Source organism: Protopterus annectens, chromosome 2.part1 (assembly GCF_019279795.1).
Source record: "Protopterus annectens isolate FY-2018-M chromosome 2.part1, PAN1.0, whole genome shotgun sequence".
NCBI classification, from domain to species: Eukaryota; Metazoa; Chordata; order Ceratodontiformes; family Protopteridae; genus Protopterus; species Protopterus annectens.
The window spans coordinates 1,076,411,439-1,076,425,607 of NC_056729.1; the positions used below are offsets into that span (position 1 = coordinate 1,076,411,439).

A 14,169-nucleotide genomic window follows, 5' to 3' on the forward strand; every position below is an offset into this window, starting at 1 on the left:
ATAATCCATCTTCAGGACATAACAGTGACTTCATCCTGTACAATAACAAAAGAAGGGTGCAAGGTTGCTAGGAGATCTAGACTGCTGGTACAAAGGAGTAAGAAAGATAAATGTGCATGATGATATAACCTGCAGGAACAGTAAAATAAATGATCACTTTCTAGTTTACTATGACTAATCAGTAAATCATTAATGTTCATTAGTACATATCATACAAGTCATGATACCTTAGGGCCACTGCAAAAGCAAACAGTATGTGTTATAAGCAACATGGATTCGCAAGACAGGGAAATCATGGGGCCCCATAAATGACAATGAGTATTCATCACCTGGAGTAATGCAGGCGGTCATACACGACATGACAGAAAAATAAGGACGTTAGTTCTTTTAGTGCCCGACATCATTATCTTTGGTTTGTGTTGATGTAATACATGAATAGGCAGCAGGCTCAAGAGATGGGCACCTTGAGTAGGGAAGAAATATGACAACATGCACTAAGCTTCTTCTTTTCCTGGAAGGGGGATTCAGAAAGTTAAGTGGTAGAGCGCACATATCCAAGCATAGGACTTAAACTGTCATACCGACATATCTGGACAACAAATGGGGTCACAACTCGATAGTGTGAACATTGTCTTTAGTCGATGGTCACTCTGCTGCTTTGACATCCTGGCCCATATACAAAATGGAAGAAAGGGGGTGCTACTAATGCCAAAATTGGATTATGTTGTTATAAAGCAGTCATTTACGTAAATGTTGGCATAGACGTAAAATAATCTGTTGGGCAATGAAGTAAGCAGAATCGGTGTGTATTGTTTCAACAGTTTTAGCAAAGATAGAATGAGATAAAGAATATAAAGCTAAGAGGAAAACTGGGTATGAATAGATTAGTGCAATTCTGTCAGACAGCATAGTCAAACAGCTTGTTTTCCACATCTGTATTCTTGCTCTGTTATTCCATCTCATTCTGCAAAAGTAAATATTTTATAAATTGTGTTTGAGTATGTTTGAGTCTGCACTCAGCATGCCTGTCTTTTTAACTATACGCATTTAGTAAAAAGAATTGATTGCCACATCTTCAGCAGTGCAATATGTGTCATAGTTTCCTCAATGCGCTTCTCAGTGAATGCTGACTGAGTTTGCTCTACTGAAAAGGTTATAAAGAACAAAGTTTTTAAAATAGTTTAAGTTGTACAACCACATATTGGGGTAGTTTAACACATAAGATGCTTTTGAAATAATTTTAAATTAACTAAGCTAATATGAATTACTTGACATAACACACATTCTCTTCACTCATAACTTTAATTATCTTGGAGTTTCCTACCTTATGCTTATTAACTATAAAATTTACATACCGCTTGTTCAAAATGTCCTTTATGTAGCTTGTATGTAAAAGAGTTGCTGTTTTGAAGATCTTCAGTAAACTGCATATCAGTAGTAATGTTCATTGCATATTTAGCTGTGAAAAAAAAAAAATCAGTGTACAATGGAATGCTGCAACTTTAAACTAATACAAATATTACAGTTATGTTATAATACTATGAGGTCAGTTAGTCAGCACCTCATATTAATATGCAAATTCAGTATTGACTTTCAAGAGTTAATTTAATTAATTTGAAATAAGTTGTTTCCAAACTAATTTATGTGAAAAGACAAATTATCATTATTGTCAACCCCTTTTTCCCCATTTTCTACATGGGGTCAGTCTGTTGCATCAACTTGTCATCATCATTCTCGATTCAGTGCCATTGTCCTACCATCCTTGAATGTCATGACTGTTGTAGGTCTTCTCTAGTGCAATACATACATCTTTTTGTTGGATATAATCCATAATCTGCACTCACTCGAGGCACTCCTTAAAATAGAGAACATCGATATCTGTGCAGTAACTGAGACCTGGTTCAAGGCTCCAGAGAGCACCCCTGCACTACCAGGCTATAACTCATACCACACTTTTCAGCCATGTAACCTGGACCAGAACACCAAAGGTGGAGGCGTGTCCATATTCATTAAGGATATCCACAGCTCCAGGCTAGTTGCTCAGCATAATGCAGCCGAGGTTATCCAAGTGCAAGTAACTCTGGGCAATACTGCAATCCAAATTGTAGCTTGCTACAGATCACCCACCATGCCCCAGGATTCCCACTCATCTTTTCATGATGTACTGGAAAATATTAGGGTTCAACTAAACACCCTAATCATGGGCGATTTCAACTACCCCACCATTAACTGGGAAAACTACTCATGTACCAACTCCTTCACTCAACGCTTTCTGGAATTCATAAACTCAAATGCCCTGGATCAACTTATCCACACCCCCACCAGGGGCAACAATATCCTAGATCTAGTCATTACCAATATGAGTGACTGGTGTTCCACACCTGAAGTCAAAGCCTCATTGGTCCGATCCGACCATAAGCTAATTACCCTAGATATCCACATCCTGCCTCCACCACCCATTAAGGAAACCATGGTAAGAAATTTCTCCAAAGCCAACTTCATGCTTCTTAAGACAGAAGTGGTGAACTTCATGACATCCATGCAGATGGACAATACAGTTACGACTACTGAATCCTACACAATTGCACTTTATAAGCACTTACATGAGCGCATGGATCGTGCTATCCCAAACAGAACCAAGATGCTATCCTCCAAAAAAAGTAAGCCAATCTGGTGGTGCCCTGCCATAAACAAACTTTACAACAGAAGGAAGAAAGTCTTGCAAAAGAGAGTAAAATCCCACGAGTGGAGGAGCTTCCTGGTCAACCTCAGTAAGAAGCTGCAATCCCTGATAAAATCCTCCAAAGCTAGTTACAAAAACAAAATCGCCACTGATTCTAAAGACAACCACAAAGCATTCTATAGCTATGTCAAGAATCTCAATGGCAGCACTCAGATCTGCTCTGAGTTACAGCACAATGGCACTAAATATACAGACCCAACTGATATTGCCAACATCCTGGCAGATAGGTTCAGTGCTACCTTTACCCCCCTCTCACCCCCTAAAGAGCCCATCTCTATACTGGAAAAATGCAAAGTTCCTGTAATCACGGCTGCACAGGTAAAAACCACACTCTCCAAAGCCAAGAACACAGCATCCATGGGACCAGACAATATCCCAGGCTGTGTTCTACACGAACTACAGAACGAACTGGCACCCCACCTAAGTACCATGTTCAATCATAGCCTCACCTCAGGCTTTGTGCCTGTTGAATGGTGCACAGCAATGGTTATCCCACTCCACAAGGGGGGAGCCACCATGGACTCCGGGAACTACTGCCCCATTAGCCTGATGAGCCGGGTCTATAAGGCCATGGAACGTATCATCATGGAACTTATAAACAAAGACATTGGTAATCTCCAAATTCTGGATCCCACCCAGTTCAGGTTTGTAAAAGGCAGATCATATCTCCTAAACCTGATAGACTTCTTTGAAGCAGTCACCAGAGCCGTAGACAAGGGTAAGGTGGTTCACACAGCCTATCTAGATCTTGCCAAGGCTTTCGACACCATCCCCCACTCTGGAATTATACATAAACTCACTAAACTTGGTATAAATCCCTATGTCACAAGATGGGTTGCCAACTGGCTCACTCCAAATCCGACTTCAGACCGGTGACAAGTGGAGTACCACAGGGTTCAGTCCTGGGTCCTCTCCTGTTTGGTATCTACTTCTCTGAAGTACAGGCTAACACAGAAGGTCTTTGGCTAATGAAGTTCGCAGATGACTGCAAACTAGGAGCCATAATCAAAACTCCTAACGATGTTGACATCCTACAAAAGGGCCTCACTGAGACGGATGCCTGGTGTCAAGGCCATGGCCTCAAGCTCAATGCCAAAAAGTGCATTGTCATCCCCTTTGGTAAAAACTCTGTACCCATGAACTACAACATAGGCAGTAGTATACTTAACACTGAAAGTGTGATAAGAGACCTTGGGACACAGGTGGACAGTAGTCTCTCCTTTGATAATCACATCGCCACAGTAGTCAAGAAATCCTTCTACATGGCACACCTCATCACAAAAGGATACTCATCCAGAAAAAAAGAGGTCATTGTTCCCCTCTACTCATCACTCATTAGACCCGTTATATAGTACAATGCTCCTTTTGAGATGTACCTCACAAGACATCTACAACAACTGGAAAGTCCGCATAAATACCTCACAAAGAGGATTACCAGCCTCAAACAGATGCCCTATGCAGACCGTCTCAAAAATCTCCAGCTTTACCCCGTCGCATATCGCCTACTCAGACATGATCTCTGCCTAACATACAAAGCTATGTCAAACCCAGAGCTGTTGGACATGCTCCACTTAAAGAAATCCCAATCCCTCTGAGCTACACGCTCTAGGGACCTAAACTTTGTCACCACAATAAACAGAACATGCCGGAGGGATAGATTCCTGTCCCAGAGACTTCCTATACTCTGGAATAAACTACCTATCTATATCAAACAAAGCTCCTCATTAGCACTCTTCAAGAAAAATCTTGATGATTGGATGGAAAATAGGAAATTCACCCCGGGGATCACCTCTGTGGCTCTGCTCAACAGTGGCACAGGAAAATAATTTTCTTGGGTGGCAAAAGCCAGGGTACCTTTTTGGCTGGGCTTGTATAGGCCCCAGGGCTGATAGCCTAGTACCTACCTATGAACCTATGAACCTATAACCTCATTTCCTCTTGCCTTCATCCTTTCTTTCCCAAATCTTCTTTACCAGACTGTCTTTTTCTTTCCTAGACATTTGCCCAAATCACCATAATCTGTTTTCTTTGACCTTCAATGCAATTGGAGCTACTTTGGCTTCTACTCTGATGTCCTCATTTCTTTGTCTGTCCCACAATGTGTATTCTACCACCCATCTCATGGACTTCATCTGCCCTACCTCTGAAATCCTCAATTGGTCTGCCTTCACAGCTCAAGTTTCTGTAACATACAGTAGTGCAGGTTGCACCATTTTGTAGACATTAGGTTCATAGGTAGGTACTAGACTATCAGCCCAAGGGCCTACGTAAGCCTAGCCAACAAGGTTCCCTGGCTTACGCCACCCAAGAAAGTTATTTTCCTGTGCCACTGTTGAGCAGAGACACAGAAGTGATCCTCAGGGTGTATTTCCTATTTCCCATCCACTCATCAAGATTTTTCTTGAAGAGTGCTAATGAAGAACTTTGCCTGACATAGATTACTTTTCATCTTCCTTTGTAATCTTCTGTCATACACTACACTGGAAATTCTGTCCCATTGGCTGCAGCCCCTGTGATTCTAGCTTTAACCTTGTCATTCAGGCATCTCCTCCCAGATATTCAAAGTTGTTCACCTGTTCCATTATTTTCCCTTTCATCTAAGTTTTGAGTTTCTTCTGATTTCCCCTATTTGCTGCCTGACAACTGTCTTGTCTGTGCTCATTCCATATGCCTACAATGTTGCATTCCATTCTATTATAATTTGCTGAAGTTCTTATTCATTGCCTGCTTGTAACATCACATTGTCTGCATACAGCAGATTGGTTGATCAATCTCTACAGACCTGTTTGCTAATGTAATCCACCACCAGTATAAATAGCAGTGGGCTTAAAGTTGACCCTTGATGTACACGCACTCTCACTAGGATCCCCTTCTGTGTGTCTGAAACCTGTACAAACTTATGTCAGTGTGCTCTTGTACATAGCCTGCACTAATTCTACCAATGTTTATGGGACTTCAAACCATAACAAGACTGCCCATGTCATGCCGTTGTGACATTTTTTGAAAGAATAGATCACATACTGGTGCAAGGCAGGTAAACTCAGGATCAAATTCCACTGCAGCACATAGTAGGAGTGGCCTTCACAACTGATGCAATGCTGCCTCCATAGATAGTGGCCATCATGGACATAGGCTACTGACACAGTCATAAAGCACCTGCACTTCCACAGTGTCATCAGGTATGTCTGGAGGTGTCTACATGCAGGAAAGGACATACCTGTATTTGTGGAAGTCATAGCAGTGGTGCATCTAGTAACGGACATTGGTCATGATTATGCAAGTGTAAGGCAGTGTATATTTCCTCGTCTCTAAAGAGATAGCTAAAGATCCTATGTCCAGCAGTGATATGACCACACCAGATGTTCATGCCATCATCATCAGAACTGGATATATCTGCAACATCAGGCCCTGGAATATTCCATGGATATATATGCAACATCAGGCCATGGAATATTCCATGGTGAAGGAGCCAGGTAGAGAATCAGCAGAACATTGATACAGCTCAACCTATTTATTGTTTTAGTTTGTGGCTTGTGAGGTGTTTTATTATACATTTTACCACAGGGAATCACCTGTGAAGACAGGAAAGCATAAGGCTCAGTGCTAGTATAACCCAACACCTCTACCTTATTTCAGGTGCAGAGTGAACAGTATGGTGATTTCCATCAGTAATGGGTAATATACCTTACATCATGCTGCTGCCCTTTGAGTTTGTAATCCTTAATATCCCTCTAGTATGCGAAGCACACAATGTCAGTAAATAAAGGGGCAAGTATAATTAAGTATGGCAGAAAGAGGAATATCAATATATTGTAGGGGCATTTCCAATGGATACTCATAGGGCATGATGCAGCTTATCCATAAGGTCCAGCACACCACCATGGGACTATGAGGAGTTAATTCTTCCTCTAAGGGATGCTAGAAACTCCTCCAACTTTGTCAAGGTGACTCAACTGATGGCTCACCTCCTACTGGCCTACCTTCTTGTGCAAGGTGGAGAGCATGTTTTCATGCATCATGGATTATGTGGAAGGTCATATGTCGGACTTGCTCATAGTTGTGGAGCTGACCACTAACTGCATTGATGTCAACAACAGGATCATATCAAGCATGTTCATGGTAGACCAGTCAGCAATTTCCTGCCCAATAAGCCATTGAGTATGGAGATAGAGAGCTGCTGCAGCAGCAACTCTTTCTCTGTATCATATAATTTGCCCTACCATGCCTTTTCCTTGTCAGGCATATTGCTGTGTGGATATCCATGTGAGTGTGTCATTATGGATTACTTGTCCAGTTAAGCTATAGATGGTATGACACTTATCCTGTACACTCAATGGGGACTGTTTATAGTAGACACAGGAGTATGCTTTATAACCTGCAACCACAAACAGGCACATAAACAACACTACAAACAATTGCTCTTCCCCAAATTCACATACAGCCCTAGTCAATATAGGTAACCTTCTGACCATTGCCCCCCCCCCAACCAAAACATTACAGTTTGTTTCTTAATACAGTCAGCAACACATGTCATTGTGTAGATATGTTATAAGGTAATAAAGACTGAAATCACCATCACCATACAAACAGCCACCAACAAGCACATTACCAAGTAGGGTGTAGCTGTTATAGGTATAAAGTGACCATGATAGTACTAGTACCACATAACTATTATACACACCTACATGTGATGGTAAAAATTTAGGCATGGGCATATCTGTGCCACATCATATCACAAGGCAGTGCTGGCCTGCATCCATTAAAACCTCATTTCTTATTTTTTTTTTTGTTTGACTCCAGTTAACCTTGCTATCTCTTGTGTCTACCCCTCTGTACTTCACTGGCCACTTTTTGTTTTGTTAAAACACATAACAGGCATTTCATATTTCCCTCTGGCAGGTATTTCTTTACAGAAACATTTATTTTCATCTGCAGGCAAGTAGTAGTAAGGAAAATGATACACATATCTTCAGCAAGTGGTATTTCTGCTTTCCACAATGTTGACTGCCTTCAAAAGTTAAAGGGTGTTGTTCAACTGCATCTGTACGTCTTCTTCCATTATGCAGTGAGGCTCTCTGAAGCTAACAGGGTTTATTTTGAGATTTTTCAGGCATGACGATTAAGCAAATGAGGGCTCAGCTCATGTATATCTCTGAATCACTCATAGTTGTGCTGACAGTTCTATGTGATGTTGTGCATACACACCTGAGTGCCTACAAGACCCATAGCACATGCATGCTGACAGTTCTATGTGATGTTGTGCATACACACCTGAGTGCCTACAAGACCCATAGCACATGCATGCTGACAGTTCTATGTGATGTTGTGCATACACACCTGAGTGCCTACAAGACCCATAGCACATGCATGCTGACAGTTCTATGTGATGTTGTGCATACACACCTGAGTGCCTACAAGACCCATAGCACATGCATGCTGACAGTTCTATGTGATGTTGTGCATACACACCTGAGTGCCTACAAGACCCATAGCACATGCATGCACATGGTAATATTGGCAGGAGGTTCTCTGTAATTTCTATTTTAATCCTCTTAGGTTTGGGGGTCACCAAAGAGCACTATCATAGTAATAGTTGCATAACATGCAAAACAGCTGAACTAGGGCTGCCATCTTTCTGCTGTCTATTCTACAAGTTTAAAATGACATAGTCCATCTCAAACCCTACCTCTGGCTATGCTACTGAGTTGATCTAAAGTAGACAACAATTGTTTCAGTGGCAAATGGGCATGACCACACAATGCTAATCATTTTTCTGTGCTTTGAGACCTGGTAAATAGCCATGGCTTCAGAAGGCTTTAGTAGATGTAGGGCACCCCGGTGGAGCTCACAGGAGATAAAAATGTTTCTGCTCTTGTTACATACAGACCACCAGGACAGTTTGCTGGGATACTGTTATGTGATTATTCCAGTATAAGGTGGATGCCCAGCACTGTCTCACCTGAGTGGTTACTGATGCTACTTGTGAGTAGTGCAAGCACTGCTACAATGACTCAAATAGGAGACATCCAGACCATCTTCGACTATGGGGACAAGAGGTCAAAGTCAAAGCTCCTGAGATATACTACAAGTATAAAAAAAATGAAGCACTCTTCACAACGTGAACCGTTTATTTCAAATAGCAAATAACAAAGCTTTCAGACATCAAGTCCTTCTTCAGTGTTTAAAAAACTTTAAAATCAGTAGTCATTAAATACTAAAAATACTAAATCATATGACACAGCCTAATCTATCACACCAATACACTAATTAAAAGTTAATTACATAGGGATTGAGTAAAAATTGCAGCAGTTGTATATTAACAAAGATTTCAAGTAAAACAAAATGAAATTTCCTTAGTTAACCATATTTTGTTTAAACTTTAAAATAGGTTTTAAAGTCACATGCTTGTTTAAACCTGGGTACATATCAGCTTTCAAGCGGAGTATCCATTCATACTATTTTGTATCAAGTTTATTAGTAATATCACCACGTCTAATGTGCAGATGCAAAAGTTCAATAACCCTACAAATAAACTGATGGAAGGCACCTTGTTCTTGTACATGTTTTGCTAGGGAGTTGGTCTCTATACCCCTACATATATTCAATTTGTGGTCTATCATTCTGTCATGCATTCTTCTTGCTGACTTTCCTACATAAAATGCTAAACATGATGTGCACATAGCCAAATATATAACAAAAAATGTATTTCAAGTAGCCATACAACTAAACAGGAACTTTTTCCTGGCAACAGGATGTATAAATTCATTGGAACTACATTTATTTTTACAACATGAACAATTATAGCATGGTACAGTACCTTTAGTATTGTAGTTTACATATTCCTTTCTATTTAGGGAAAAAATCTTTGTAACATAGACGTTTCAAATTCTCACAGTTTTTATATTCCAGTAGGGGTTTTTTGGGAAGCCATCACTCATGACCAGGTATAGCTTTTAGTATATCCCAATTATCCCTAATAATTCTTTCCACAGACTCACTTGCCCTACTATACGTCAATAAATATCTGAGAGGTTGTGTAGCATTCCTTTCATGTTGTATAACATTACTACCAGTATTATACAAAAAGAATGGCTTAGCTTGTCCATCTCTCAAACCCATGATATCATTTCTAACCATATTAAGTTCTTGGGTATCATAATCCCTTGCCAGAAATTCAGTAGTCATTTGGTCCATCGCTTTAACACAAGAATCTAGCTTAATATTAAGCCTAATTGCCCGCATATATTGGCTTCTAGTCATCATCTTCTTTCCGCTGTTCCGGTTAGGGGTCGCCACAGCGGATAATCTGTTTCCATTTCTTCCTGTCCTCTGCATCATGCTCTTTCACACCAACCGCCTTCATGTCCTCTCTCACCACATCCATAAACCTTATCTTAGGCCTTCCTCTTTTCCTCTTACCTGGCAGCTCCATCCTTAGCATCCTTTTCCCAATATACCCAGCATCCCTCCTCAGCACATGTCCAAACCAATGTAATCTCGCCTCTCTTGCTTTGTCTCCAAACTGTCCAACCTGAGCTGACCCTCTAATATACTGATTCCTAATCCTGTCCATCCTAGTCACACCCAGTGCAAATCATAACATCTTTAACTCTGCCACATCCAGCTCTGATGCCTGCCTTTTCGTCAATGCCACCGTCTCCAACCCATATAATATAGCTGGTCTCACTACCCTCTTGTAGACCTTCCCTTTCACTCTTACTAGTACCCATCTGTCACAAATCACTCCTGACACTCTTCTCCATCCATTCCACCCTGCCTGTACTCTTTTCTTCACTTCTCTTCCACACTCACCATTACTCTGAACTGTTGATCCCAAGTTCTTAAACTCATTCACCTTTACCAACTCTACTCCCTGCATCCTCACCATTCCTCTACCCTCCCTCTCATTTACACACATATATTCTGTTTTAGCCCTGCTGACCTTCATTCCTCTCCTCTCTAAAGCATATCTCCACCTCTCCAGGGTCTCCTCAACCTGGTCCCTACTCTCACTACATATCACAATGTCATCTGCAAACATCATAGTCCACGGGGCCTCCTGTCTAATCTCATCTGTCAACCTGTCCATCACCACTGCAAATAAGAAAGGGCTCAGAGCTGATCCTTGATGTAATCCCACCTCCACCTTAAGCGTATCTGTCACTCCCACCGCAGTCCTCACCAATGTCACACTACCCTTGTACATATCCTGTACCACTCTTACATACTTCTCTGCCACTCCCGACTTCCTCATACAATACCACAACTCCTCTCTAGGCACCCTGTCATATGCTTTCTCTAAGTCTACAAAGACACAATGCAACTCCTTCTGACCTTCTCTGTATTTCTCCAAAAACACTCTCAGAGCAAATATTGCATTTGTAGTGCTTTTGCCTGGCATGAAACCATACTGCTGATCACTAATCATCACCTTCCTTCTTAACCTAGCTTCCACTACTCTTTCCCATAACTTCAAGCTGTGACTGATCAGTTTTATCCCTCTGTAGTTACTGCAGCTCTGCACATCACCCTTATTCTTAAAGATAGGTACCAAAACACTTTTTCTCCACTCCTCAGGCATCCTCTCACTTTCCAAAATTTCATTAAACAATCGGATTAAAAATTCCACTGCCATTTCTCCTAAGCACCTCCATGCTTCCACTGGTATGTCATCTTCTACTAATACCTTTTAAAACATGTTTAGCATGCATGCTTTTTTTGTGAAGATATTTGTTTGTATGGGTCTCTTTCCTGTATATACATGTATCCAGTTCATTGTCAGTCAAAGAAATACGAACATCAAGAAAATGAATTTCAACATCAGACTTAGTCATCTCAAATTTTAAAAAGTCCGTGGACCTATTCAGGTATACATAGACATTTTCCATTTCATCCTCACTACCTCCCTAAATAAAAAAAATATCCACAAAACACTTATAGAAGAGCACTTTTGAAGCATATGTATCATTATTATATATAACAGTTGATTCCCATTTACTTAATGTTAAGTTAGCATATATATTCGCTACTGCAGTGCCCATTGCTACACCTGATGATTGGTGATATATCTACTTGTTGAAAATAAAGATATTATTTTCCAACACCAAATCCAAAAGTTCACAAATTGTCTCAGTTTCCCTCACAGTATATTTACCATATTCCATCAAAATTTCCCTTATCTGGTTTATGCCATAGGTATTTGGGATAATGGTATAAAGAGACTATATCAAGCATAACAAATATAAAGTCTCTTACTGTATTTTCACTCCACCATTCATATAGTTTCATCAAAAAATCACCTGTGTCTTTAATATAACTAGGGACAGACCCCATATAGGTTTTCAGTATATTTTGCAAATAGATGGATAGGGGCTCCATTATCCATCCCCTACCAGAAACAATAGGTCTCATTGGTGGATTACAATGAGACTTGTGAACCTTTGGTAAGCCATATAACACTGGGATAGTTGGGCACAATACAGTAAAGAAATTAAAAGTGCTTAAATCTATATAATTCATTAGTTGTAAATCATAAATGGACATATTGATCTTACTTATAATTAAATTGACTTCCTTATCAGTGATGGGCTTAAATACTTGTGTATCAGAAATCAAATCATTCATTGCCATGACATAATTATATAAATCCATTATTACAATACACCCCCTTTATCAGCTTCTTTAATTATTATCTCTTTATTCCCTTGTAAGGCCTTTAGGGCATTGGATTCATCCTGTGTTAAATTATATATATTTTTAAAGGAATTTAATGCATACAATTCACTTATCTGCTTCTCACATATATTATTAAAAGCTGTGATAACTGGATCACTAAGTGGCATGAATGCACTACTCCTTTCACAACTACTTGGTGTACCCATACCACAATCTTTAAAAATATCTTTCAGATTTAAATTATGTGAAAAAACCTTCAGTTCAGTAACTGCATTAATTACATTATCCACTCCAGCTGGTATAAATTTAATACCTCGTGACAACAATGTAATATCAACATCAGTAAGATCATAGCTGGATAAATGTATTATGTTGCATGTTTTTTTGCTTATATTAATGTCTGTAGCATCATTAGCAGCAAAAGTTCCACTGGCACTTGTTCCCTTTGCTCCATGCTGTGGGGCCATTTCTGGGATGCCCGTGTGATTGTGAGCAATTCCTGGTTAAGTCCTGCTTCTGGACGTGAATTTGCTCTGGCAAACTCACTACTACCTGCAAGTTCTTCTCTAAAAAAGTGGCAGACTGAACTGTCGGACCAGCCCCATGCTGCTTAGTAGAAGCGCTAGCTCCAGAAAGTACATTCGAGTCCATCTTGTTTCTTTCCCTCTGGTTAACATCTTCAGTTTGGTTTTCAGTAATTGACATCATTAGGAAGTCCTATCTCTTTTGTGATTGGTCAGAAGGCATTTCTCCAGCCAATGATGTTGCGGCTACCACAGGCACATTCTGCTGATTCGTTAGGGGCAAGTCATTTTTTTAAACTTTTTTTTTTTTAAATAATTAACCTGTCAATGTGGACACTGTACTGTACTTAATCTGTCTCTCTCTCTTTCTCTCTCTTTTTCTTGCCCCAGAACTCTGGAGGCCAGAACTGAGAATTACCAGCATTACTAGGAGAAGTCAGCCCACCTTTTTTGGTGCAGAGGTACGTACACCTGTATAACATTGTACACTCTTAAATTTTACTTCTCAATTTTTTAGCATAATTATTGTACCCACACCCATAATGCATTTTATTATGTGGAATATGTCACTATCTTTTGGTTATTGAGTAGAGCTGATTACATCAGTTAGATATTTCAGTGATTTGTTAGTATATGTACTGTAGGTTTAGTGCTTGCACTCATACCATAATAGCTCGGTCTGTAGCACATGTACCTTTCCTGGAAAATGATGGGAAGGTTCTGCCTCTAGTACCACAGCAGCTGGTTTCCTTTTAGTTATATTGCATACACTGTAGTTCTGTATAACAGTGAGGAGAACCAAATGCTGTCCTGTATATGAGACGTCAGTGGGGCCCCATCTGATTGACTTTGTAGTAGCTACATATTACAAACAGGTTAATATCTATAGTGTGCTGGGTGACATTTGTGTGTATATTTCCATACAGAGACATTATCTTATGTAAGTCCACTTGCAGCATGCAACTTCACTTTGCAGTCTCAGGCTGTGCATTTACTATAGTTGTACGGCATCTTTTTAAGTTATAGATGTGTACATTTCAGGTCACATATGTCTACATTTGTAGTAGTCCCCTGTTATTGTCATTGATGCTTTTTTGTTTAATGAGAATACTGTAGTTATACTAGACCTAATGTTTTTTTTCATTATTATGCAGTTCTGTATTACATTGCATGCTTACATTTCTCTCCTCCACCCACAATGTCACTATTATTTCTCTGTTTATAATA

General features: G+C 40.0%; 1 protein-coding gene across 2 annotated transcripts in view; it reads right to left on the minus strand.

Annotated features, from left to right (window-relative positions):
• The window catches only part of LOC122794328, a 1,793,522-nt gene that overhangs the window by 626,131 nt on the left and 1,153,222 nt on the right, over positions 1-14,169 (minus strand). For both annotated transcript variants that reach the window (XM_044062632.1, XM_044062631.1), the window contains one exon: positions 1,356-1,459. In XM_044062632.1, the coding sequence (XP_043918567.1) occupies positions 1,356-1,459 (104 nt within the window). The remainder of the gene's footprint in view (positions 1-1,355; positions 1,460-14,169) is intronic.